This window comes from Rosa chinensis, chromosome 2 (assembly GCF_002994745.2).
Source record: "Rosa chinensis cultivar Old Blush chromosome 2, RchiOBHm-V2, whole genome shotgun sequence".
Lineage (NCBI taxonomy): Eukaryota > Viridiplantae > Streptophyta > Magnoliopsida > Rosales > Rosaceae > Rosa > Rosa chinensis.
The window spans coordinates 58,639,364-58,666,915 of record NC_037089.1 but is presented as its reverse complement, the minus strand read 5'-3'; the positions used below and the strand labels follow the sequence as shown (position 1 = coordinate 58,666,915).

Here is a 27,552-nt window from a genome sequence, read left to right as displayed (position 1 = left end):
GTATTCAAAATATCATTCATACTTATGGAATTAAAAAAATCAACCATACATACCAAGCTCCAATAATTTTCCAGCCTCCAGACCAAAGATTTGAAAAAGTCTATCAAAATTCTCTCTTAAAAAGAAAAAGAAAAAAAGTCTATCAAAGTTCTGCTCTCTGCGTGCGAAGAGGTTGGTCCTTCATCATCTCTTTTTCTTGATTTTTTGTTTTTTGTCTAATTTTTTATGATATCAACGTTTTTTGATACCCAACATGTTCATTGTAGTTGTTGAATGTGATTTTTTTTTTTGTTTTTCAATTGTGATACTTCGAACACTAATAGCAATAAAAATAATTTATGAAACCCTAAAACCCAAATATTGTGGTTTACCCCTAAAACCTTGAACAGTGTTGCTATGACATACTACATTTTATCTTATTAATTATTTTCATTGATTTGAATTTATATTATGGTTCAAAGAATGGTTGAACAATTGAATTTCAATTGATTGATTATACATCAAGACATTGACCAATATTGTTACGTTATATGTTAATCGGCGAAAACAATTGATGAGAATAATTAACCATAAACATCAAGTGATCTATATTGTATATTTATATTGTTGGGAGATTAGAAATGAGAACAAACTAGCTAGACAAAGTAATAATCATTCATTTGAATCAATTTCTATTAGAAGATACTTGAGCATTGAAAAGACAACCAGTTATTATCTTATTTTGTATTTGAGCTGCATTGGTTTTGTTTTTGGTTTTTATATTTTGTACATGCTATGAAATCTGTAGAAGTCATTCATAATAAAGTATATAGATTTTCATGAATCAATAAAAGTCTGTTGTTAAAATCAATGATTTTAAGAAATCAATAACAGTCTATCAACTTTTTAAAGAGTCGGTAGACTTTTCAGAAAATTTGTCAATTAAAAAAAGTTTGCACAAATTCAAATACAATAACCCCTAAAATATTAATAAGAAAGAATCCAAAAGAAAGCGAAAGGAATTGAAACCCAGGTTTTCTGGTGACCCCTGTGACTGCAAACAAGTCCCGTCCTTTGAACTTAGCGCGGGTTCTTATACATATTTTAACCAAAATTCCAAATTCCCCTAAAACCCTCAAAAACCCTACAAAAAAATTGTCCCCCCTTCAACTTTGAGCTCTGTTGATGCAAGTATCAGACATGAGAGCTCTCAGAGCGATTTACACCCAGCATCGCCTTCTCAAACCCACCACCACCACCCACAAATCCCTCCCAAACCCATCTCTCATTTCCTTCCAATCCCTCCAAAACCCCACCTTTTCCCGCCATTTCCACTCCACCGGCCATCTCCGCCGCCCCGGAGAACCCAACTCCACCCCCGGCGACGAAGAGCCCCGTCCCGTGTGGTCCGTCTTCGCTCGCTCCCCGGCGACGCCGAAAGCCTCAATAACAAGTGGTGGGGGAGAATCAGGCAGCGAAAACGAAATGGGTCCGTCGAGTTTGGTCAGTGCGGTCAGTGAGATTGAGAAGGGTAAGGCTGATAGGAGCGTTGGGAAGGTGAAATCAGGAACTGGGTCGGTTAGTGGTGCGTCGAAAAGTGGCAAAGGGAAGGTGAAGACTAGTTGGGTTTGCTCGGATTGTGGGGAGGCACATGGGCAGTGGATGGGCCGGTGCCGGAGTTGCGGCCAGTACAACACATTGAAGCAATTTTCGGAGAGAAATGACGGCGGTAAGGCAAGTGGGATTGGGGTTTCGGAGAAGGTGAGGTCTTGGTTGCCGAGAGGGGAGGATCAGCCTGTGCCGTTGAGTGATGTGAACAGGGGGATTAGTTGGAAAGATCGGCGGATTCCATTGTAAGTTTTGTATCAGTTTAATATTAGACTCTGTTAGTTTTTGAAAGAATGTTTGGTTCCTATTTGAGTTGGGAAAATGATTTTGTGGTTGATATTAGGCATGGAACCTTTGGAAAAGAAGTTGCGACGGTGCTTGGTGGTGGCATTGTACCAGGTGTGATCAAATTATGTCTCTTTTGTTTACTAGTAACTGTTGAAAGTTAATTTTTTTTGTCCCACAATTCTTCTTGACTATGAGGAATATTTTAGCCTTGGCACTTGAGTAAGTTTAAGCTTATACTCTGTGCATGTTGACTTCACACATACCTAATCTTTAATGTTTGAATGCATACATGTTTTCCGCTGAAAGGTAAAACAGAGAATAGTTAAACTTATACTTTTTAATGATTTGGTTATCAAAACTGATAAATGGTGATTTGTTGTGTATAAAATTACTATTAATGCACCATTCCTCTGCTCCAGCTATTAAGCTGGAGTAGTATATGAATCATTGAGTCTTCATGTCCTGTAATTTGGCTTATGTATTTGGTTGCTTCTTATAAGAGCTTTTGGTATATAGTTTATCTTCTTTTTGTTCCCAGTGATCTAAGGGGATAGTTCAACTTCTAAATGTGCGCTTTTTCTGGCTTTTGAAGGTTCATTGGTTTTAATTGGTGGTGATCCTGGTGTTGGCAAGAGTACTCTTGTATTGCAGGTGCTGCAATTTGAGCATATGTAGCTTTACCTTTGCAGCTTATTCAGAACCTAATTATATGTCTGTTATATCTTTGATTTTCAAAATGTTAGTCCCCATATTGACTATTACTCTTTTCTTTTCTCTTTATCAATGTATTATACTATTGAATTGCCAGATTGCGGCACTTATAGCTGAAGGACATGAGCTTGGTAAAGCATCCCGTGTTTTATATGTCTCCGGTGAAGAGGTTAGCGCTTTCCTAAGCCTGGTATTTTTATATAGTCATTCTGTTCTAAAGGTTCACTGATGCAGTGTCTCTCCAGCTATCTATTTCTTGTATGCAATAACGTTTTCTATGGTTGCTGATCAGCTGGATCATAGATTGTGTTTAGAGAATTCTTTTACATTTTTTTAATGTTATTATATTATTCACTGTTTAATGCTTATCTGAAATAGGTAACTGAATAATAATTTTATTTCAATAAAAAAAATTAATTGGTAAATCCATTTAGATTGAAAATGTGGCTGAAAGCATGAAAGACTTTGGTTGTGGAGCTGAAGTAATATGAATATGGTGGTCAACAAGCCTAAAACATCTCTGGTTTCACCATGCTATGATATGTCTTTAGAAAAACATAAATAATAATAATAAAAAAAAAGAACGATAAGATTTGTAGTTTAATTCACATTGCTGTCCACTAGCAGAGTATTGAGCAAATTGGGAGCCGAGCTGACCGTATGGGGATTGAAACAGAGGATCTTTTCTTGTACTCAAGTACTGATATTGAGGTGCGTAGTTATCAATTCATGCTGAGTGAATTTTATCTTGGCCTGTTACAATACTCTTATTCAATTTGAGGTAAATATTGACAGGTTGTCTTGACTCAATTTTATTTGACACACCATCCGGAATTCCTTGGGCTATTCTGAAAGTTTTGTTTATTTCTACTGATTATATCTTAATCAGTCTCATGCACACTTGTTCCAAATTCCGCATTTCTGTGCAATGGCAAAAGACTAGTGGAGTGGTGCTGCACCTACCAGTTTTCATGACTTTATTACAGTAATTCTATTATATGTATTTCAAACATAAGCGCACATACACATTCCATGCCTATCGTATCATCACTGAGCAGCAACGCATGTTACTTGTCCTAATCTGGAATATTTTGAATAAAGCTGAACTATTGATTTTCTTGCTTTTCCTCAGGATATATTTGAGAAAAGTCAGTCTATAGCTCCTCAGGCTCTAATTGTTGATTCCATTCAAACAGTTTATTTAAAAGGAATGGCTGGAAGTCCTGGAGGCATTGTTCAGGTTGGAGTTTTTAATTGTAACATACCAAGCATATGATGAAATTCTAGATGTCTGACCCTCATTGGCTGCTTTGGCTATGACACCTTTCGGGATAGTCAAATTCATTACTTGAAAACTTGTTTTCTTTTGACAGTGTTTGCATTGCATCTGAACACCCTCACTTTTGACTATTAGGTTCTTGACTGTGAGACACCTTTATGTAGTTGTTTAATTTTCAAACTCTAAACCAACTAGGTTGAGATTATCAAAAACACTAAGCTCACTTTATAATAACATAAGACGGCTTCAGGACTGAAAGTGCTGAGCTCTGGCAATTCTATTCTGTGGCAGGTGAAGGAATGCACGTCACAATTGCTGCATTTTGCGAAGAGGACTAACATCCCTGTTTTTTTGGTGAGCTAGCACTATCCAAACTCTGATTATTCACGTATTTGCTTTCATTATAACACGAATGCTTCTTTGTCCTCAAAAATAAAAATATGCACCTTTTCATTCTTTCATATTCTACGCAAAGGCAGATTTCATACATCAGATTGGGTCAACAAAAACTGATTCTTTTACCGTTTTAAGGAAAAAAGGTAGATGAAAATACCAGGGACTTCCATCTTCTAAGTTCCGAGTGTCTGTAAAAGATTACAGATTCCTTTTTAATCCATTCTCAATATTTATTGCAGTTTTTGAAATATTGTCACTGCGTAGTAACTAATTCACGGTCTTTTGTCCTTGCTCTTTTCCGTTTGTATATCTCAGATTGGGCATGTAAACAAATCTGGAGAGATTGCTGGACCTCGTGTTTTGGAACATATTGTTGATTCTGTGCTATACATGGAAGTTGGTACCTCGTTACATTGACTTTACTCGACTGTTGGTAGCATTTTGAGTCACTTATCCATTGTGAATCTTTAGATCACTGATATATCACTACTCAGGGGGAGAAGCACTCATCCTGTCGTTTACTTCGATCTGTGAAGAATCGTTTTGGATCCACTGATGAGGTATAATGGTAGCGCAGCTGTAGCTTTCTTTATCCGTTAATTTATTTCCTGTGTATCTCTTTTTTGCCAATCGTTGAGTTATTACTATTTGTTTGTTCTGGTGTTACTAACCTTTTCTTTTATAGGATTTCAAAAAAAAAAAATTTCTGTTTCTTGGATGCTTTTTTGAACAGTCTAGTACCCCTTTCTTATTTTTTTTCAATTTATTTGAAATGGTGAAATTTCACTCCAGATATCGTCAGTTGCGCAATAGACTAGTAGTATGATTTTGTATTTTTGTTACTGTATCATGTTTCCTGCTCAGGTCAAACCATCAAATATATAGGTTATGGGGTGAGGAGTCGATGCAATTCTTAACTATTTAAGCAAACAAACTATTGCTGTTCAGGTCGTTCTACCTTGGTAGTAGCAGTTTTGTATTAGTTATGCATCCCAGACAACTTTAAATGGGGATAAAGTTGACGTGTATTGTCTTGTCATCTTTTGAAGTCAAATTTCAGTTGGATAACTTCTCCAGAGTAATCACCTCTTAGTCTGTAACTGATAGGACTGTTTTTGGTCCCTTTGTCTCAGCTTGGAGTATTTGAAATGTCACAATCAGGATTACAAGCTGTTTCAAATCCCGGTGGGATGTTTCTAGGGGAACAGTTCTCAGATTCAGAGTATTTGGCTGGTATAGCAGTTGCTGTGACAATGGATGGATCTCGAAGTTTCCTCATTGAGATTCAGGTCTCTTCTCCACTGCCTTTACACGTATTTCTGTTTGGGTTAATTTACACATTTTAATTCAGCACGTTGTCCACTGGATTAGATAAGTTAAATTTTTGTGCTAGAGTTGTTTCCTTGAGTTACATATGATTTTGTTCCTGAAGAAACGGATGGGGTAGTATTACATCTCTTATTCTTGTTAAGTTAGAGCTTCTAACTGAAAACCAACTGGCAATTGATGGAAAGGCACAATAATTTATATACCGGAGATGTAAGGCTTCAATCCACAATAACTCATTTTATATTTCTTAACATGCGCCTCATGTGTGGTCGGCTTGAGGAAATATATTGGGTGATCTGGAGCACATACGGCCAGTAGCCTGACACTTGGATAAATTGTCTTTTCATTATTTGTACTAAACTTAAAGCATCCAACCTATTGTCAATTGGCAATGCCTGGAGTGCCTCAATATACCTATAGTGAGATGCAAGGCTTAGTGCCCCATTTCTGATTTTATACTGTCAACATTTATCTAGTGCCACTATTGTTTCAAATTTAGCCAACTGGTCTGCTCAGTCGAGACTGTACCCAAATAATTCTTAGGAGCAGTGAGATAGGTTAGTATTTTACTATACTCTAATTCAGTATTGGGTATGAACCATTTCTTGGGCTTTCTTTTATTGAGCACCTAGCAACTAGGACCATATTTCCTCCTCATTTTTATGGCTCATAATTGCCTTTTCAAATAAATCATTTGTTTTTCTGACATTTTTTTTTTGGTCCAATTTTTATGTAGGCATTATGTGTATCGGGTCAAGCAGTATTACAGCAAGTTAATGGAATTCAAGCTGGTAGAGCTTCCATGATTATTTCAGTGAGTAAATATTAGATTTGTATGTGTTGTGGATTTATATGTTTTATGTCACATACAGAGTGACCTAATGTGTTGCTCTGTTGAACAACATGTGAATCATTTCCATCATACTTCATGCATTTAAACTTAGAGCCATTTGATTAAGGGCGAGTTTCACTTTAATGTCTCATATTTTAGGTACTTGCAAAGCAAGCTGGTCTAAAGCTCCAAGAGAATGTAAGTTGAAGCTTAAATCATGTTTGCCTTTTATTGTAGATTAGTTTTCTGTTCAATTTGTTTTTCTTTAACCAAAATGTTTCTATCATATTAGGCCATCTACTTAAATGTTGTTAGTGGGGTGATGCTGAAAGAAACTGCTGGTGATCTTGCAATAGCCGCAGCAATTTGCAGCAGGCATGTATTATTACTCTAACTAAATATGGCATTATTTACTAAATTAAGTTCTTTTTTCGGATCAGTGTTTTATCATGTGTTCAAATCAGAACCAGACAAGGGGACTCCAATTTTGTTAAACACCACCTAGAACAAATTATTTAAAGTATTTGTTTACAAATACATATATTTTAAATGCACGAATTGCTTGTCCTTGTTTTCTTCAGTTTCTTGGAGTTCCCTATTCCCAATAGCACTGCGTTCATTGGTGAAATTGGACTATGTGGTGAACTTCGCCCGGTAAGCTTATTATATCAGTCTTGTTTCAGCATTTTAATCTTATTTCAGCATTGTTCATATATTTTCTGAAAGCAAGTCTGTAACTGCATTTAATATTACCCTCCATGAACAATAGCATTTACCAATGGATTCTGAATGGTGAAAAATATTTTTCAGCTTAGTTATGAGAGGCTGGATCCAATATTTAAATTATTGGATTTGAATATTAATGGCACTTATGATCACTGATTACTGAAAGGAACAGCTTAGTACAATGTCTCACTCTCAGAGGTGGATCAGAGTTTTATAACCTGCCCAATCATTTAAAATTAGATCTTTTAACTTTGGCTCAATGTGGATGGAACTGTATCATTCTCACTTTATTTTAATAAAACAATGGTCCTTATAAATTAGCGGAGCCAAATGAAGTTATATTTCATGTATTACACGTCTGAACAACATTGAATGTCACTTATAAATGTCCCTTATCTGTGTTGCATTTGAATACACTTATAAACTGACAATTTTTAGTGTTTCTTAGACAGGGATAAACATAGAAACCTTTTTCCTATTCTATCAGGAATAGATTTTGACTATTATTACCATGTTATATTAGGTTTCTGCAATGGATAAAAGGATAAATACAGTGGCAAAACTGGGTTACAAGACGTGCATTGTGCCAAAGTCAACCGAAAAATCTCTAAGAGGAACTCCAGGTTTCGAGGATATGAAAATCATAGGCTGCAAGAATCTGAAAGAGGTCATCAACAATGTGTTCAGATCAAACTGATATGGAGGACATGATTCGACTTTGTGCATAAATTGTAGGTAGTTTTGTGTCTCCATTGTTTTGTTATCGGAAATGGTGTAAAAATGCAAATCGAATGTACTTATTAGAGTCGATCATGGCAATTGGTGAGTACCTGCCTCAATTTTGGCTACATCACACAGAAATGTGTTTACACATTGCTGTGAACAAACTAATGTAACAACTTCAAAACAAAACTACATTGGTAGTTTCTATTAGGAAAATTTTGAAGAACAATACATAGGTATTGGGCGACTATTGGCCACTCCGAATTAAGGTTTTTCTACTTTTGAAAACCTCACAATGGTTCCTGGAATTGAAAACCTGACGCAATTTAGGTACATGTCATTAAAAATTCTGTTACTCTAGCATATTTTCAAGGGTAAATATGTCTCTTCATTGCACTTACGGGGAGCCGCCTGCGAGTAAGAAGACCAAAAATACTATTCGAAGCCAACGAAAGAAGGGAGCCCTTCTGCCATCAGCCCCACTGTTGCCAGAGAGAAGGTAAAATCCACCATCTCCGGCCAAGATTCCAGCACCACCTTCAGAAAACCCTAGCGGCCTGCCTGCTTCTCTCTCTAAAGTGGAGAGTGTTCCATTGAGAAAATTTAGCTATGGATAGAGTTGTGTAATGCTAGAGTACAACTTTTTTTTTTTTACTTTGTCAAGGGGAACCTAAAGGCTTCCTAGGCCTAAAATAGATCCCTTCGGCGCATATGAAATGCTCCAACTATGCATTGCAGCACAGTGCCTGACCACTTTGACAGCTTCGGGGTTCGAACCTAGGTTGGGGAGCACACCTAACTAGGCAAGATCCACTAGACTACTTGCAATACAACTTAAGATTAGGTATTTAACTTTATCAATTTTTATATGTAGCAATTAAATTTACTTGTTCTAATGAGATGATTTTAGATTGTACAAAAAAATTTAATTTATTTATTTTCATCTATTTCAAAAATTTTATCAAATGAAAGTTTATATAGATGATGATTTGTAATTTGGTTCAAAGTGGAGTCCTTAGTTAAGTTAAAAAATATAAAATTATCTATAATATTATTAAAGAATAAGGGTATGGATAATTTTACCAAAATATCCCTCAAGTATTTAAAAAATATTTGAATTAAAATATTTGAGTAGGACAAAAAGGCTAATTCACAAAGTAAAAGAAAAAGAAAAGAAATTTAACCAAAAAAAAAAAAAATGGAGCAATTTTCTCTGCATGCATGATGTGAAATAACTGCCCACGTAATCATTCATATCCATTGGGTGTGCTTGGCGGGTACTATAAGAGCGGGTTCTTATAAAGTCTCAGTCTTTGAGCTCTGTTCATGCAAGTACCAGACATGAAAGGCCTCGGAGCGATTTGCACCCTGAAACGCCTTCTCAAACCCATCTCTCATATCCTTCCAATCCCTCCAAAACCCCACCTTCTCCCGCCATTTCCCCTCCACAGGCCATCTCCGCCACCCCGAAGAACCCAACTCCGGCGAAAACAAAATGGGTCCGTCGAGTTTGGTCAATGTGGTCAGTGAGATCGAGAAGGGTACGGCTGACAGGAGCGTTGGCCGGGAAGGTGAGATCAGGAACCGGGTCGGTTAGTGGGATTCGGGTCTCGGAGAAGGTGAGGTCTTGGTTGCCAAGTGGGAAGGTTAAGCCTGTGCGGTTGAATGATGTGAACTGGGGGATTAGTTGGAAAGATTGGCGGATTCCATTGTAAGTTTTGTGTCACAGTTTAATATTAGGCTCTGTTAGTTTTTGAAAGAATGTTTGGTTCCTATTTGAGTTGGGAAAATGATTTTGATAATTCTGTAAATGTTTTTGTGGTTGATATTAGGCATGGAACATTGGAACCTTTGGAAGTGAAGTTGCGACGGTGCTTGGTGGTGGCATTATACCAGGTGTGATCAAATTATGTCTCTTTTTGTTCACCAATACTGTTGCAAGTTAAACTTTTGTCTTACAGTTCTTCTTGACTATGATGAACATTTTAGCCTTGGCTTATGGAGTATATGAATCATTCAGTCTTCGTGTCCTGTATTTTGGCTTATGTATTTAGTTGCTTCTTTTAAAAGCTTTTGGTATATAGTTTATGTTCCTTTTGTTCCTAGTGATTTAAGTGGTTGTAAGTTTTTTTTTTTTCTTGGTTTTTGAAAGTTCATTGGTTTTAGTTGGCGGTGATCATGGTGCTGGCAAGAGAACACTTGTATTCCAGTTACTGCAATTTGAGCATATGGAGCTTTTCCTTTGCAGCTTTTTCAGAACCTAATTATATGTCTGTTATATCTTTGATTTTCAAAATCTTAGTCCCCATATTGACCATTACTCTTTTGTTTCTTTTTTCCCACGTCAAATTATACTATTAAACTGCCAGATTGCTGCACTTATAGCTGAAAGACATGAGCTGGGTAAAGCATCCCGTGTTTTAAATGTCTCTGGTGAAGAGGTTAGCGTTTTCCTAAGCCAGGTATTTTTATATAGTCATTCTGTTCTAAAGGTTCACTAATGCAGTGTAGTGGCTCTCCAGCTATCTAATTCTTGTGTGCAATAGCGTTTTTTATGTTTGCTGATCAGCTCGATCATAGATTGTGTTTAGCAGATTCTTTTACATATTTTTAATGTTATTATGTTATTTACTGTTTAACGCTTATCTGAGATAAAGTAACTGAATAATAATTTTATTTCAATAAAAAAATTAATTGGTAAATCCATTTAGATTGAAAATGTGGCTGAAAGCCTGAAAGACTTTGGTTGTGGAGCTGAAGTAATATGAATTTGGTGGTCAACAAGGTCAACAAGCCAGAAACATCTCTGGTTTCACCCTGCCATGCTATGTCTTTAGAAAAACATACAAAGAAAGAAAGAAAGAAAGAAAAAAAAGAGGATATGATTTGTAGTTTAATTCACATTGCTGTCTGCTAGCAGAGTATTGAGCAAATTGGGAGCAAAGCTGACCGTATGGGGATTAAAACAGAGGATCTTTTCTTGTACTCAAGTACTGATATTGAGGTGTATAGTTCTCGATTCATGCTGACTTAGCCTTTCACAATACTCTTAATTTGAGGTAAATACTGACAGGTCATCACTCAATTTTATTTGACACACTATCCTGAATTCCTTGGGCTATTCTGAAAGTGTTTATTTCTAACGATTAGATTTTAATCAGTTTCATGCACACTAGATCCAAATTCCACATTTCTGTGCAATGGCAAAAGACTAGTGGAGTGGTGCTACACCTTCCAGTTTTCATGACTTTATTACAGTAATATGTATTTCAAACCTAAGCGCACATCCACATTCAATGCCTATCATATCATCACTGAGCAGGAACGCATGTTATTTGTCCTATTCTGGAATATTTTGAATAAAGCTGAGAGACTGATTGTCTTGCTTTTCCTCAGGATATATTAGAGGAAAGTTGGTCTCTGGCTCCTCAGGCCCTAATTGCTGATTCCATTCAAACAGTTCATTTAAAAGGAGTGACTGGAAGTCCTGGAGGCATTGTTCAGGTTGGAGTTTTTACTTGTAACATACCAAGCATATGATCAAATTCTAGATGTCTGACCTTGATTGGCTGTTTTGGCTATAACACTTTTTGGGAGAATCAAAATTGTGTACTTTGAAACTTGTTTCAATCAATTTATACTTGAAAACTTGTTTCCTTTTGACAATGTTTGCATTGCATCTGAACACCCACACTTTTGACCACTAGGTTCTTGACTGTGAGACACCTTTATGTAGTCGTCTAATTTTCAAACTCTAAACCAACTAGGTTGAGAAAAAACACTATAGTTAGCTAACCTCACATTATAATACCATACAATGGCTTCAGGACTGAAAGTACTGAGCTCTGGCAATTCTATTCTGTGGCAGGTGAAGGAATGCACATCAGCCTTGCTGCGTTTTGCGAAGAGGACTAACATCCCGGTTTTCTTGGTGAGCTAACACTATTGGAAGTCTGATTATTCATGTATTTGCTTTCATTATATCACGGATGCTTCTTCTTCCCCAAAAAGGAAAACAAGCACTTTTTCATTCTTTCATATGCTAGGTAAAGGCAGATTTCATAATCAGATTAGGTCAACAAAAACTGATTATTTTACCGTTTTAAGGAAAAAAAGGTAGATGAAAATTCCAGGGACTTCCATATTCTAAGTTCTATGAGTGTCTGTAAAAGATTATGGATTCCTTAATCCCTTCTCTATATTTATTGTAGTTTAAGGAATATTGTCACTGGGTAGTAACTAATTCACGGTCTTTTTTCCTTGCTCTTTTCCGTTTGTACATCTCAGATTGGGCATGAAACCAAATCTGGAGAGATTGCTGGACCTCGTCTTTTGGAGCATATTGTTGATGTTGTGCTCTACATAGAAGTTGGTACCTTGTTACATTGACTTTACTTGACTGTTGGTAACATTTTGAGTCACTTATACATTGTAAAATCTTTAAATCACTGATATATCACTACTCAGAGGAAGAAGCACTCATCCTATCGTTTACTTCGACTGTGAAAAATCGTTTTGGATCCACTGATGAGGTATAATGGTAGTGCAGCTGTAGCTTTCTTTATCCATTCATTTATTTTCCTTTTATCTTTTTTTCGCCAATCTTGAGTTATTACTTTTCTTTTTTTCGTTGTGGTGCGTTAGCTTTTTATTTTGTATGGTTTAAAAAAAAAAATGTTTTCTGTTCCTTGGATACTTTTTTGAACTGTATAGTACCCCGGCCTTATTATTTTTAGAAAATTACACACAAGTGTTATTTTAAAACTTTAATTAGTCATAAGGCCACTTCATATTTTTTGTACACATAAGGCCACTTTAAGGCTTAAAACTATCAAATTATTTTTATGTTATACCCATTTTGCCCTCACCATCAATTCAAATTAGATCAATCTCTCTCTTTTCTCCGATCCAAATCTCAAACCCAAATCAATAACAACTCAGCCCTCACCGTCTCAACCATTTTTGACTCCGACAAGGCTTCATCGCTTCCAACGCCTTTACTCCGTTTCCAATTCGCCACTCTCCTTGTCCGACGATCTACACGTCAAGCCGTCTCTACTCTCCATAACCGCTCTCACGGAGTCCGTTTAGTGTTCCGGCGTCGGCGTGCACTGAGAACCTTTTTAGGAAGAGGAAACGTGTCGTTTTGGAATGCGGACATCTCTAGCCTCGTCGATCAACTCCAGGAGAAGCTCGGCGTTTCCGTCGCAGCTCTCGTTCCTGCGGGTCTCCCTACGGTAAGTGTTTTCCCCAATTTGATTTGTGTTGGTAAGTGACTGAGATATTTCTGTTGGTTTGATTTGATCTATATTGGAATTCTGTGCATGTGTGGCTGCATTTTGTGGATTTATGCTTATTGATATGTATGAAATTGTTTTCAGATCGATAAAGTCCATTTTGTACAAATTGATCCACTAGGTTTTGAACGGAGTAAGTTTTGAATGGAAGTTTTTGATTTGAGAGGTTTTGATGTTCTGGTTTTTAAAATTTGGTTCATTTTTCAGTTGTGTATGGTGGAGGACTGAAACAGTAAAGGTATATGCTTTAAATTTGTGTCTATGGCTGTAGTGTAGTTCAGATTTGACAAATAAAGGTACTAAGAGTTTTTATAATCGACTATGGCAGCAATATACTGGTCTTAAAAACAAGAAAAATAACTTGCACATTCAGAAAAAGGAAACAGAAAGAAATAAAAAGGCACTTTCTTATTGTTGCATAAACATTTTATATTACAAGCAATCTTGGCCTACCAAATATTGTCTAATTTGTTTATGTTTTTGATCAAGGCAGAAGCCTACCATCATGTTGATGATGTAGATTCTAAGATGGCCAAAACAAGGCAATAGGACTTCTTCAAATAACTACATGCCTGTAGCTGGCCAAAACACTGAAAACTTCATTACGGTATATTTCTCCAACTTTATCTTTTCTATATTCCTCAAAATGTTCACTACGGCCCAATTAGATTACATGGAATATCTAGCAATAGTAGCTTTCTATCCCTATGTTAGTATATTTTCAAGCTGATGTTAGTAGGTTTTTAGTTTTAATTTTGATTGATTTCAATTCAGTAGCTCTCTAAAGTTGTTATAGTGGCTTTTCAACATAGTGATAGTAGTTTTCTATCCCTATGTTAGTATACTTTCAAGCTGATACCAGTAGGTTTTTAGTTTTAGTCAGTATCTCTCTATAGTTGCTATAATGGGCTTTCAACATAGTTATAGTAGCTTTCTATCCCTATATTAGTATCTTTTCAATCTAATGTCAGTAATTTCTTTGTTTTCATTTTGATTGATTTCAAGTGGTCTTTTCTTAATAGCTTATTAAATTAGAAAAACATGATTATGAATGAAATTCATTTTTGTTCTTGCTGTGATTTCATAACCCTAGCATTTCTTGTTTGGGATTTGTTTCACACGATCAACATGTATGATGAGCTAGTTTTGTGTAATCAATATCTATGTTAGTAGGTTTTTATTACTAGTTCAGTAGCTTTATACATGTGTTATAGTAGTTTTATGTACCTATGTTAGTAGTTTTTTGTTACTGGTCCAGTAGCTTTGTAACTGTTTTTCTAGTAGTTTTATGTACCTATGTCAGTAGCTTTTTATTACTGGTCCAGTAGCTTTGTAACTGTTTTATAGTAGCTTTGTACGTGTCTGGTAGTATACGTGTGTTATAGTATTTTTATTTCATAACTAATATTTTATTGTATCTTTGTTCTTGCAGAATTCTTCCCTTTTGCATTTGTAGTAATAGATTTCGAAAATCATGTGAATTTGGATATTGAAGTCTCCATTGGCCAAGAGATTATTCGGCTAACCAAGAAGTGTTGAAATGAAGTCTTGTGCTGAAGGTGGCAATATTATGCCTATGGGATTAGGACGTCACCATTGAAAAATAACAATAGCATTACAACATTGACAGCAGCTTTATACAACTATTGTAATTGATTTTCACAACTATATTAGTGACTTTTTACACATATGGAATTAGCTTTTTACATAGTTATATCATTATTGAACCTTGGATACTTTTTGTATCATTGAATATGATTTTTTTTCTTGATTGTAGTAGCATTTTTATTTTTGTTGTATCCTTTACATTTCTATAGCTTTGTTAGTATATGGGAATAGCTTTCTCATTTTTTAGGAGTAGTTTTTGTTATCTTGACAATAGCTTTTGTTGGTAGGGATAATAACTTTTGGTTTTGGGGAGCGTAGCTTTTGTTAGTGACAATAGCTTTTGTTGCTGGTGACAGTAGCTTTTATGATCTTGTTGGAAATCTCACCATCGTAGCTTTTGTTTGTGACAGTAGCTTTTGTTGCTGGTGGAGGTTTCCGGAAATCTCATCATAGTAGCTTTTGTTGCTAGCTATAGTAGCGTTTGTTGTTAGCCATAGTAGCTTTTGGTGTTAATGACAGTAGCTTTTGTGGTTGCTGGAGTTTGTCGGAAGTTCGCCGGAGACCAGCCGGAAGTTCGCCGGAGGTCGGCCGGAGACCCACTGGAAGATGGCCGGAGACCTACCGGAGTTGACCGGAGACCTCACCGGGAGAAGAGAGAGAATGATTGTTGACTTTTTACTCTAGTGGCATTCATGTAAATATGTTAGTTTTTATATCCTAAATATAACACCCTTTTTAATCTAGTGGCCTTATGAGGGAAAAAATTAGTTGGTGGCCTTATGGCTAAAAAAACATCCAAAAATGCACTTATATGTAATTAACCCTATTATTTTTAAGTGGTTTGCCACTAATATTTCCATGGAGAGGCAAGGCTTGAATCCGCAATAAGTCATTTTATATTTCTTAACATGCGCCTCGTGTGGTCAGCTTGAGGAAATGAATGGATCATATTGGATGATGTGGAGCACATACGGCTAATAGCCTGACACTTGGGATAAATTGTCTTTTCTTTATTTGTACTGAACTCAAAGCATCCAACCTTTTGTCAATTTTGTAAATTGGCAATGTCTGGAGTGCCTCAATAATCTAATAGTGAGTTGCAAGGCTTAGAAAGCCCCATTTCTGATTATATTATGTCAACATTCTTCTAGTGCCACTATTGTTTCAGATTTAGCCAACTAGTCTGCTCAGTCGAGACTGTTCCCAAATAATCCTTAGGAGCAGTAAGACGAGTTAGCATTTTACTATACTCTAATTCAGTTTTGGGTGGGAACCATTTTTTGGAATTTCTTTTCTAACCCATTTCTTTAGCACCTAGTAACTAGGATCATATTTCCTGTTCATTTATATGGCTCGTAATTTCCTTTTCAAATAAATCATTTGTTATCTGACTTATCTTTTTTCTTCAAATTTTTATGTAGGCATTATGTGTATCAGGTCTAGCAGTTGTACCTGTTGTTAATGGAATTCAAGCTAATAGAGCTTCCATCATTATTGCAGTGAGTAAATATTAGTTTGGTATATATATGTTGTGGATTCATATGTACGTTTTATGTCATATAGAGTGACCTTCTGTGCTGTTGAACAAAATGTGAATCATTAGCATCATACTTTGTGCATTCAAACCTAAAGTCATTGTGATTAAAGGCCAGTTTCATTATAATGTCTCATATTTTAGGTACTTGCAAAGCAAGCTGGTCCAAAGCTCACAGACAATGTCAGTAGAAGCTGATAATCATGTTTTCCTTTTATTGTATATTAGTTTTCTGTTCACTTCATATTTCTTTAATCAAATTGTTTCAATCATATTAGGCCATCTTCTTAAATGTTGTTAGCAGGGTGATGCTGAAAGAAACTGCCAGTGATCTTGCAATAGCCGCAGCAATTTGCAGCAGGCATGTATTTTTACTCTAACTAATATGGCATTAGCATTTACTACATGAGCTTCTTTTCCTAGATCGGTGTTTTACTATGTGTTTAAATCAGACCAAGAGACTGCGATTTTGTTTCTATAATATAAAGCACACCACCTAGAATAAATTATTTCGAGGGTTTGTTGACAGGTATATACATATTTTATATATATATATATATATATATATATATATATATATATTTACCACATGAGTTGCGTCCTTGTTTTCTTCAGTTTATTGGAGTCCCCTATTCCCAATACCCTCGTTTGTTTTCTAGCAGTTTGAGCTAGTTTTCTTCTTTCCTTTGCTTTCCTTGCTGGGCCTCTGGCCCCCCAATGTACCCAAAAAAAAAAAAAAAATACCACTGCATTCATTGGACTCTGGTGAACTTCGCCTGGTAGAGCCTATTATTATTTCAGTCTTATTTCAGCATTTTAATCTTATGTCAGCATTGTTTATATATTTTCTGAAAGCAAGTCTGTAACTGCATTTAAGATACCCTCCACGAACAATAGCTTTTACCACTGCATTCTGAATAGTGAATAATATTTTTCAGTTGAGTTATGAGAGGAATTATTGGATTTGAATATTATTGGCACTTATGATCACTAATTACTGATCGGATTGGCTTAATACAATGTCTCACTCTCAGAGGGGGCATCGGAGTTTTTGTAATTGCCCAACCATCCAAACTTAGATCTTTTAACTCTTAACGGCCCAATGTGGATGGAACTGTTTGAGCCCAAAAGTAATTTTGCCAAAATCCTTTGGTGGGTCTGAGCCAGTGGGCCGATATCTGCGGCCCAAAAATGAGACTATACAGATTTGGGTTGTGGTGTTGCTCATCCCGTGTTTCATAAGAAGATATTGTCCTTAATTGAGCACTCGTGGGGGCGTAAAGATATATTTGCAATTAATACGTGAATATCCTACTGCTTGCATCCAGCGATCGTATCTAGGATTTTCACAGAGGCAATTAATCCTTGCCTATATTCTAGCGACGATAGAAGAGGATAGTTATCACCCATAATAATAATATCAATGCTATCAAGAGTTTTGATTTGATTCAAGGCCAATAACTGTGGCCCAAGATATAGTATTCCATTCCTAGTAGGGAAGTGAATCTACAGTAGCCTATATATAGAGGCTAAAGACGATACAGAAAAGCACCGCTCTTTCATCAATCAATCCCAGCGATTACAAAGCCTCCCAGGAGCAAACCCTCAACCTCGTTGAAACCCGGTGACCGCCCGCCAGTCCTAGTCTCCTCGCGAGCCGACTGTCAGCCTCACCAGATCAACCCGGCGACCGTACTTCCAGTCCCAGTCTCCCCAGGAGCCGACTGCGAGCACAACCGCCACTGTTACTTCCAGCGAAGCAAGGGTAACGCCCTCGCAACCCAGCGAAGCTAAGGTCACGCTTTAGCAAACCCGTGCTTCTCTCAACTTCCCAGTGATTGCTCTGCTTAGTCTACAACACTAAGTATCGATTCGGTGAACGCAAAGAGACCACAACCAAAGCCCTTAGCCGCGTAAGGCAAAGAAGTCCTTTTCCGGAAGGCAAGAAAAGAACCCTGTGACGAGGTTGGTGCTCTCCTCGTCCACAGCGCTTGAATAAGAAGTCAGGTCACGGGACTACCCCAACGACTGCACCCCGCGTTGCTGGCACGCCTGCGCAACCACTCGCTCAAAAGAGACTGTTTGCACACCAGCTGGTTTTGGAGCCAAACAGGAACTTGTACCATTCACACTTCATTTTAATAAAACAATGGTCCTTGTAAATTAGAGGAGCCAAATGAAGTTATATTTCATGTATTACATCGGGATAAACATAGAAACTGGTTTCCTATTCTTTCAGGAATAGATTTTGACTATTATTACCTTGTTATGTTAGGTTTCTGCAATGGATAAAAGGATAGATACAGTGGCAAAACTGGGTTACAAGACGTGCATTGTACCAAAGTCAGCTGAAAAATCTGTAAGAGGAACTCTAGGTTTCGAGGATATCAAAATTATAGGCTGCAAGAATCTGAAAGAGGTCATCAACATCGTGTTTAGATCAAACTGATATGGGACACACGCTTCTTTTTGTGCATAAATTGTAGATAGTTTTGTGTCTCCATTGTTTTGTTATGGAAGTGGTGCACAATGCAAGTCAAATGTACTTAATAGTCTCGTGGCAATTGGTCAGTGCCTGCCTCAATTTTTGCTGCATCACACAGAATGTGTTCACTGTGGCCTTGGCCTCACATTGCTGGGAACAGACAAACGTATCAACTTCAAAAGACAAAACTACAATGGTAGTTTCTATTATGGCTAGTATTTGGGTCTTTATTGCAACCACTGTATTTGGTACTGCAGCTTTTGTGCTTGATTCTTGCTCTGTCTTGCATACTGTACTTTGGTTCCCATCCCAATCAAAATTACATCAGATCAAAAAATTGCATCATGTTGCTCCGTATTCCATGTGTTTTCATAGCTCTTGGTTTGACAGTTGGTTGTGGGAATCAAAGATAAAATGTCCTTCATGCACTTGTTCGGTCATATTTCCCATATGTCAGCGCGAGGCATATCCTCATTCCTATCAGGAAGCATGGATGGTTTGTGTCGCAGATGTAAGTAAATCTACAACGCTTGAGACATCTCAGTATATTCAACTTTTTGTAACTAAAACAGTACGTATAAAAATAATCTATTGTTAAAAAGGTAGTGGACCACTGTTGTACTGATATTGTTCAAATTTAATCACGTTATTAGGTGTTGGGTTTTAACTAAAAATGTCTCGGTACAATTGAAAGTCACACTTGAGAACTTATAAAGGGACCCAGGAGGTTGTTGCTGACTAATCTGGGCTCTAGTTCTAATTTGGATTGGAGACTTGGATTCACGGTTCTTGTTCTTGAGAGATTGATTGCAAATGTTTAAGTTTTTGACACCCTTAGTCGCCTTTGTTCTCTTGGGGGCCTCACCTCACTCTGGTATTGAAAATTTTATTGGGGTATATCTTCTTGATTACAGTTACGATCCTGGTTGCGGTTCCTTCTACATTTACACTGTTCAATTGACATATATAATGTAGTTTGATGCCTTTCGGCATTTAGTCATGTTCCAGTTACTCTTTAATTTTCAACGCCTATGTGCATCTCGCTTTGCTTCATTGTTTATTGTCTATGCTTTTGCATTGCTCTATATACTCTTCAGTTTCAATTAATATAGTTTGTCATCTTTTCCCTAAAAAAATTACAAAAGGAGAGCAAATTGATGGTGTATGATAGAGAATCTTAGAGGAAATTTGTTGCCAGCAGTGTTGCAACAACTTTAGTGACTAGAAACTATTGATTGGGACTTATGCGGGAGTTTTAACTCTATTAGTAAAATACGGAACGTATATATTACAGGATGTATTATTATTTGGACAACTGAAAAAGTTAGTTGAAAAATACAGCAAAACATTTGTAATTAATTAGTTTTTAGATTCTAAAACATTAATTTATATTATTTTTATTCAATGTGTGAAAAAGGGGTCCAATACATGTATAACCCTTCTGGGTCTAAAATATGAAAAATGTATCGAGTCCTCTTGAAAAATATGAAGTACAAAAATACTTTCAAAAGATACAAAAATTATTTGCATATTGTACGAGAGTAGTAACATACATCAGGAGGAAATCAAGGACCATGAATTGCTCGTGGACTTCAATTTGCAAGCTGATGAGGTTGATCTTCCATATGGAAAGGTGTCGAGGTGCTTTGGAAGACAATGTCAAAGCACCTTTTCAAGGTATGCATAGTTAGTAATTTTTCATATTATACGCGAATAAAACACATACTTACGGTTTTTTTCAAAAATACTTTCGTACTTCATATTTTTAAAAGGGACTCGTTAAATTTCCTGTACTTTTAAAACCAAAAATATTATACATATACTATACACGATTCTTACGTTTTTTTTTTTTCCATATTTTACACATTATTGAACAAAATGAATATAAAATTTTTTTTTTTTAATTATTTAATTAATTAAAAATATTTTGCCGAACTTTTCAATGAACTATTTAATAAAATGTCCAAATAATACACACAATACACACGTACGTGTTCACGTACTATACACGTCCCGTTTTTTACCAAGTACTAATAACTATGGTAATCAACTAATCATGGATGTAATCAGGGGCATTTTTGGCAGGAGGCATAAACTAGTTGGATCAAGTTCCAGCAAATGCTAGTGAGATTATATTATTAACTTAGCCATAATGACCTCCTAAAATAAAATCTATAAATTAAAATAAAATACAAACAAATATTTACCGACCGTCTTGAAAATAAGAATTATGCCATGTATTTCTGCTACAACAAACTCTAATACTTACTCCCTCTTTTCACTAATGTACATGATACTTGTGTATCACACATAAGTGCATAACCTCATATATTGATAAAATGGTCTATTCCCAATGAAACCTGAAACACCACTTCAGTGGTGCTTTTGGAAGAAATGATATTGAACAGGCAGCTGGAGAGGAGAGAGAAAATGAAAAGGCTACCACCAAGGGACGCAATGATCTTCAATTTCCAGAATAAGTTGCTTGTTGGTTTCCTACTTCCTTTGGCGTAGCCGAAGCAGTTTCCTCCAAATGGTTTTCCCCATTGACCAGGTGGGTTTCTGTTTCTTCCCCCTTATTTTTAGCTACTTCCTTCGGATCCAAGAAACTTGGCTGATGAGTTGATGATAATAGCCGTGCCCACATTCTGTCAGTAATCACAACCTTGTTCTGTCTCTCCGTCACCCGCTGCAGATGCAAGTATAATCACGTCAGCAAACAATCCAAACACAAGAATAACAATCCACAGACATACAACCAACTAAACTATAGCCTGTGCTCTTGTCAATTTTCTGCAGATGTTGCCTCATATATCCCGTCACATTAGTGAACTAATCTTGTTAATGGAAAAGCCAGATGTTAAAGGCCTGCCTCACCTGGACTAATCCCAGCAAACAATTGTCAATATCTAATTCCCCCCATCCCCCCACACTTTTGAGATGTATGCTTCCTTAATTGACTGACAATTACTACTAATTAAATGAAGAATAACCTACAACTTACATGGAAAGGAATATAAGCATGCCTTCCATTAACAGAGCCGACGGTGAAGCCGGTGTATCCTGCCATTGCACCATGAACCACACTATGAGCAAGGAGCGTGCAGTATACATTATCAGATGCATTGCTTGGAATAGCACGGATCATGTAAGTAGGATCTGCCAAGGATGCAGAACAATCATTGGTTATATAGTCTTTAAAGGCTGTAGGACAAGCATACAAAGAATAAAACAGTACCAAGGTAATGCTTCAGTAGAACTAACCTATATATTTGAGATTTATAGACATCTTGTTCAGTTTTGAGAAGTGGTCCTGCAAAAACATAATTAAAACCAGTGAACATAGTAAGAAACTGCCATGTCAATGATCAAGTCACTCAAACCCTATGGGTAATAGCACATAAATACCGATGAAAACAACCAAATAGCACCTCTAATTTCACATCCTACAAAAAATAGGGTACATTGACCTTGAAATTTTGAAATCCCACTTCACTGGATGAAAACAAAATCTAAAAGCACCATGGTGGTATTAGGACTACTTAATTGCTCACTAAGAAAATAGGACTTCTAAGCAATTGGTAATTGAAAATGTACTGGCAAGTGGTAACTGAACCTTAATCTTCTGCGATAACCACAGACCAGAATCTTGTAGAAGCTTATTTCCAGAAGCGTCCTGATGATTCATAGCAAGCCTGCTTTCAGCTAGAAGCTCTTGTCCTGCGCCTTCAGCTATTACTATAACCATGTGGCCGTTCTCTTTAAGTCTTTTTTCAATGTACTCAAACAATCCACCTGCTCCTTCCAGATAGAAAGGCGACTCTGGAATCAGGCAACAATCCACATCTCGGCTGGCAAGAGTAGCATACATAGCTATAAATCCTGTATGACAAGATAATATCAGATAATAAGGACTACATAACTAGAATACAAATTCCATTGTTTGCCAGACAATAGGAATGGATGGTGGCTTCACAAAATCAAGCCTCCCTGAAACCATTGCTTATAAAATATTAGCTTATCAGAGTCTGCTTGTTTTTTTTTTTTTTTAAATGTAATTAGCAGGAAGATTTAGAATTAGTTGTCAATACCAAGAAGACCAAAGCCAAAAAGGTAACTGCAGGAAAGTAGACCTTTTCAACACCACACTCTTGTGCATAGTTATAAATGACTATGAAATGACTAATCAGATCTTACTAACACCTTAGAATGACCAAGGACGATTATATTTTGCACGGACGCATGAAAATTTTTATATATTGAGAAGGACCAAGTGTTACCTTTCCATAGAAAAGAAACGGAAATATTGCATCTGACTGAAATTAGAAAGATTCAAACTTCACAAATTCATGTAACATTCAATGATTTTTCAACAAACTAAGTGTTACCTTTCCACCCACAGAATTAAATATCACATAGGATTATGGAATAACAATAAAGACAATAAGAAAGTATGATGAAATAAAGAGTATAACAGGTGTGTTAGATACAAAAATTGCCACCGCCCACAGAACGATAGCGACTGCTTATACTACCCAACACTAGACACTAGCTAGTCTCATCCTTGGATGGAAACATTAGATGTATCTTTCAATATTCATTCAATGTCTAGTTGGAATGTAGAGGGCAGATGCATATATAGCATTAGCAACAAAATGAACTCGTTCAGGATAAAATCAAACCAAAAGGGAGGGATAAGACAACAACAGGAGGCATACCCCTAAACATAACCTTGTGATCCCCTTTTCAGTTGATGTTCTGTAAAATACTCTTAAATTGGATAACTTGAAAGATTCTATAGAGAAATAACATTTTACCACTGTAGCGACCCATTAACTTGACAACGCCGATACCATTCTCAATGCTTTCTGCTTCAACATGAGCTGCATTAATGGCTCGTTGAGCCTCCTCAACAGCAGTGTCAAAACCAAAGGACTTGTCTATAACCTGAATAAAAGAGTAAGCATAGATTAAATGAAGACTGAGTCCAGGAGAGAATGCTAGCTTTAAATCAAATATATCAAATTAATTAAGCCTGGTCTCATAAGTACCGGAATATCATTATCAATGGTTTTTGGAATTCCTGCCACTGCAACATTGAGGCCACGCCTCCTGCATTCCTGCATTGGACAGTGGTACATACGTAAGTGTAAATTGTCCTGATATCACATACTTGATGACTTCCATATATTTTGGCCAAATATTGCTCTAACAATATTGAATTATTGAAACTACTTGCGTCTGGTTAGCACCGTTCATCAGTGCTAGTGGTGCCACCTAGCCATATTAAACTGCATTACCTCAAATATTACAGAAGCTCCTTTCTGTGTACCGTCTCCCCCAAGTATGTAAACCTGAGGTGCATAAGCAGACAAGCTATAGTCCACATGCAAAGTTCATAAAGGAGAAGCAACAGCATACACAGAAATCTATCAACATAAACAATCCAGATGATACTTACCTGATTAATTCCTCTGTCCTGAATGCTGTCCACAATCTTTGAGGTATCATGGCCACCTCGTGATGTCCCAAGGATGGTGCCACCACGTTTATGGATGTCATTCACAACCTTTGGTGTTAAGGGAATTGTATTTCTGGCATAAAACCCTCTGTATCCGCCCTATGCATAGAAAATAAACCTCTATATGAGTTCATGATATTCTTCTACCAATTATCATCTTTGTAATTCATAAAATGGCCCAACATCAACTCTCTGGTAGGAAACAATCAAAACCAAAATGACTCATGTAAGAACGTCTACTTTTTTTCATCATAGAGAAATAGTATGAGAATGAGGATTAATGAAGCATTTTCTTGTGCATGTGCACTTAGCATTATAAAGTCTCTTAGTTTGCAGTATCAAAATGGTGCATTAGAATGTCTTTGAATGCACATAAAAGATGCCATTACTGACCTCTATTCCAAGAATTCGGTGGACACCATACATGTAGTACAACCCACATACTATTTCTCTAATTACTGTATTTAAGCCTGGACATAAACCACCACATGTCACAATACATGCACGAACATCATCTGGTTCAAAATAGACCTGAGAAACATTCCACTTACATGTCATCCTTCTGGAATACATAAATATAAAAATAAGAAATAAAGCACAAAATTGCAAATGCAGACCTTCTGACGAGGTCCAGCACGTCGAAAATGTATGCCTCTTGGACTATCTTTCTGGACTACAATCTATACAAAAGAAAAACATCATAGAATTAGAAAGTGGGGAAGAAACATTAGGTGATTTAGGTCCTAACTCCTGAAATTATGCAATATATATTTTTTTTTCACATCACAAGGAATTTGCACGAGAAATCTTTGAAAATTAATAGAGCAAACACAAACTACTCACCGTCTGGGCAACACTATCATCGACATTAACGAAATACTGCCTGGTGAACATAAGATCAATACCATTAATTGGGAGTCGAAACACATGCATTTGCTGTGAAGCAAGGGAAGAGTGAAACTTACTTAACAACTGAATAGGAAGGATTGTCCTGTAATGGATTGGGATATGTCTGCAAGTTATCATCAAAAAGTTAAAAAAAATATGCATCAGACATCTCATTTTCTTTAATCCTTGCAGTTAATAAACTAAACGAAGCAAGATAGTTGGTTCTGCACAAAACCAAGTCATGCCCACCCCTGAATATACCCCTCAGAATGCTATTAAATAATATGGTCCTGAAAATCATTGTACCTAATCTCTACTACTATAAAGGGAAGCCTAATTTTAGTGTCAAAGGCTTCACCAAAATTTAAAATACCTAAAATAACATTATCAATATTTTTTTATTTTTAAAGGTTAAAAATGTAAAATATTCTTTTATTTTTAATTATTAGGTAAGCATAAAATGAAAACAAACAAAATTAAATGAACAATTACATTATCACACGTTACTCTCTTCAATTATCCGTGTAAACACATGAACAATTACATTATCACACTATCACACGTTACTCTCTTCAATTATCCGTGTTTACTCTCTTCAATTATCCGTGTAAACACGCGGGTTAAAAGCTAGTAAACTTAAAAGCAATCGTCTAAAGAATTTATTCCATTTTCTTAACCAAAAAAATAATAATAATTAATTAATTAATAAGTAAATCACAATGATTTCTCTTTAGGCAAAGCTCATCAACAGTTATAATAACTAAATAAACTGACTGATTGCGAAATTTAATAATAATAAAATAAAACCAACAAATGGACTCTGCTTCAGTGGAGCTAGAAAGTTACAAAAACTTTTGTCCAAAACAAAAAAACCGGTTTTTTTTTTTGGCAAAAAAAACAAAAAAAGAGAAGAAAGTTAAGAAACTAAATTACATGCAATCAGAAAATAAAAACGCAGATATATTCTCCGATTCGATCATCTCAAAACTCCGCCTTTCATCCACCAAAAACACCAAATGCAAAAACATGAACCACAAAAAAAAAAAAAAAAAGATGGATGACATGCAAGTAATTGTGAGCGAGTAGCGTGCTGAGAATAGCGAAACGGAAGATTTAAGAGAAAGAGAGAGTTGCTACAACATACAGGGAGATCGGGGATGTAATCTGACAAGTGAGGGACGTCTTCGAGAACGTAGCCCGCGTCGCCGGTGATGATCTTGGGCTCGGAGTTGGCGGAAATTCCCATAGTGCCCTTGGAGTTGTTGTTGTTGTTGTTGTAGTACCTGGGAGTTGAATTGGAGGTGGTGCTGAAGCGGCGGGGGTGATCGGGCGTCGCAGCGTAAGAGTTGGTGGGGTCGAAGCAGCGGAACCGTGGAGTGGTGGCCATTCTTATTCGGATTGTCGACACTCTTTAACAGTATACTTCAAACTGGTTTACTAGATTGTTGGGACCGACAGCAAAAGGCGTATTTGTAGCCGTCGGATGCTTCGATCACTCGGCTCCGAGGTGTTGACTTGGTGGGAATAAGAATTTACTATTATTCCATTTCCATTAATTAGTTCTCTAGAACTTGTAAGAAAAATAGTTGAATTTTCTTTCTTTTGTGTGATTTGATTTGTGGCCAGAGGCTTTTTTAACAATATTGGTAGGTCTCGGTGTTTCTAGAAGGAGGAAAATTGAACTTGACAAAAGAAAACATAACAGAAAGTTGACACTCGTTCATAGGTAGAAATGTTTTAATGATAAAATGTAAAATAGCGTAATTAAATTAATTTTTTATTAATCGAACTCACGATCTCCGAATGGTAAAGAAGAGATTTATACATCAAATGGTATTAGCTGTAACTAAATACATATCACAATGGACAATTTAAGATATGACATGTTAAAATAATATATTTTCTTAGAATTATCATGAGAAAAAAAATATATGTTTGTTACTAATTGTCACGAAGTTGAGCTATATTTTGTTATTTAATGTATGAACTCGTGATTCTTGACACAGTACATTCAAATGAGTTACAAGCAAATGGAATAACGGGTAAAAGATATATCATACCACAAGATATAAGATTTTAGATATTTTCGCTCTTTATATGCTAATGAATGAATTGAAAAGTTCATTTCTAATAATCTAATATTATGAAAATAAGAGGTAAAAGATATTAGAAGGGGAACAACAAGCAGTGGATGAATTGAAAGTCGGGCACCTTTGTTGGAGGAGAAAACCAGAAGAATATTCTACAGTGGAAGAGTTGACGCTTGTCTCCTAATATATATCACACACATGAGCATCTTTCACTCTTTATTTCTTTCAAGTACTTGATTTTTTTTTTTATGTAATTAT

The 27,552-nt window shown here is 36.3% G+C and overlaps 2 protein-coding genes and 1 pseudogene across 6 annotated transcripts; 2 read left to right on the top strand and 1 right to left on the bottom strand.

Moving 5' to 3' along the window:
• Nucleotides 1-932: 932 nt before the first annotated feature.
• Nucleotides 933-7,956, top strand: LOC112190845 (DNA repair protein RadA). 4 transcript variants are annotated; one of them, XM_024330345.2, is made up of 15 exons: nt 935-1,832; nt 1,931-1,986; nt 2,468-2,526; nt 2,684-2,755; nt 3,214-3,297; nt 3,719-3,826; nt 4,157-4,219; nt 4,577-4,657; nt 4,756-4,821; nt 5,395-5,550; nt 6,327-6,404; nt 6,582-6,620; nt 6,715-6,797; nt 7,004-7,076; nt 7,672-7,956. In XM_024330345.2, the coding sequence occupies exons 1-15, from the start codon at nt 1,165-1,167 to the stop codon at nt 7,843-7,845; spliced, it is 1,860 nt and encodes a 619-aa protein (XP_024186113.1). In that variant the 5' UTR covers nt 935-1,164; the 3' UTR covers nt 7,846-7,956. The 4 variants fall into 4 exon arrangements, 2 of the variants coding, with proteins under 2 accessions (XP_024186114.1, XP_024186113.1); XR_005807490.1 differs by lacking the exon at nt 7,004-7,076 and having other exon boundaries at nt 933-1,832; nt 6,327-6,381; nt 7,672-7,782; XR_005807489.1 differs by lacking the exon at nt 7,672-7,956 and having other exon boundaries at nt 933-1,832; nt 6,327-6,381; nt 7,004-7,079.
• Nucleotides 7,957-9,253: 1,297 nt separating this feature from the next.
• LOC112184630 lies at nt 9,254-12,523 on the top strand (annotated as a pseudogene).
• An 8,425-nt stretch (nt 12,524-20,948) lies between these two features.
• Nucleotides 20,949-26,780, bottom strand: LOC112189773 (ATP-dependent 6-phosphofructokinase 6). Of its 2 annotated transcripts, XM_024329125.2 has the most exons (13): nt 26,349-26,778; nt 25,282-25,328; nt 25,160-25,199; nt 24,934-24,996; nt 24,710-24,847; nt 24,257-24,415; nt 24,096-24,149; nt 23,847-23,915; nt 23,613-23,742; nt 22,412-22,677; nt 22,060-22,108; nt 21,800-21,954; nt 20,949-21,484 (listed from the first exon to the last, which is right to left on the bottom strand). In XM_024329125.2, exons 1-13 carry the CDS (start codon nt 26,589-26,591, stop codon nt 21,260-21,262), a joined length of 1,638 nt encoding a protein of 545 aa, XP_024184893.1. In that variant the 5' UTR covers nt 26,592-26,778; the 3' UTR covers nt 20,949-21,259. The 2 variants fall into 2 exon arrangements, with proteins under 2 accessions (XP_024184893.1, XP_040371528.1); XM_040515594.1 differs by lacking the exon at nt 24,096-24,149 and having other exon boundaries at nt 26,349-26,780.
• Between the last annotated feature and the right edge of the window lie 772 nt (nt 26,781-27,552).

Coding starts and splice junctions, on each gene's coding strand:
- LOC112190845 (XM_024330345.2), top strand. CDS start 1,165: ATGCAAGTATCAGACATGAGAGCTCTCAGAGCGATTTACACCCAGCAT. Junction 1,833..1,930: donor AAAGATCGGCGGATTCCATT/GTAAGTTTTGTA, acceptor GGTTGATATTAG/GCATGGAACCTTTGGAAAAG. Junction 4,822..5,394: donor GTTTTGGATCCACTGATGAG/GTATAATGGTAG, acceptor CCTTTGTCTCAG/CTTGGAGTATTTGAAATGTC.
- LOC112189773 (XM_024329125.2), bottom strand. CDS start 26,591: ATGGCCACCACTCCACGGTTCCGCTGCTTCGACCCCACCAACTCTTAC. Junction 24,848..24,933: donor GTGCTGGACCTCGTCAGAAG/GTCTGCATTTGC, acceptor AATGTTTCTCAG/GTCTATTTTGAACCAGATGA. Junction 22,678..23,612: donor GTTAATGGGTCGCTACAGTG/GTAAAATGTTAT, acceptor CTTGTCATACAG/GATTTATAGCTATGTATGCT.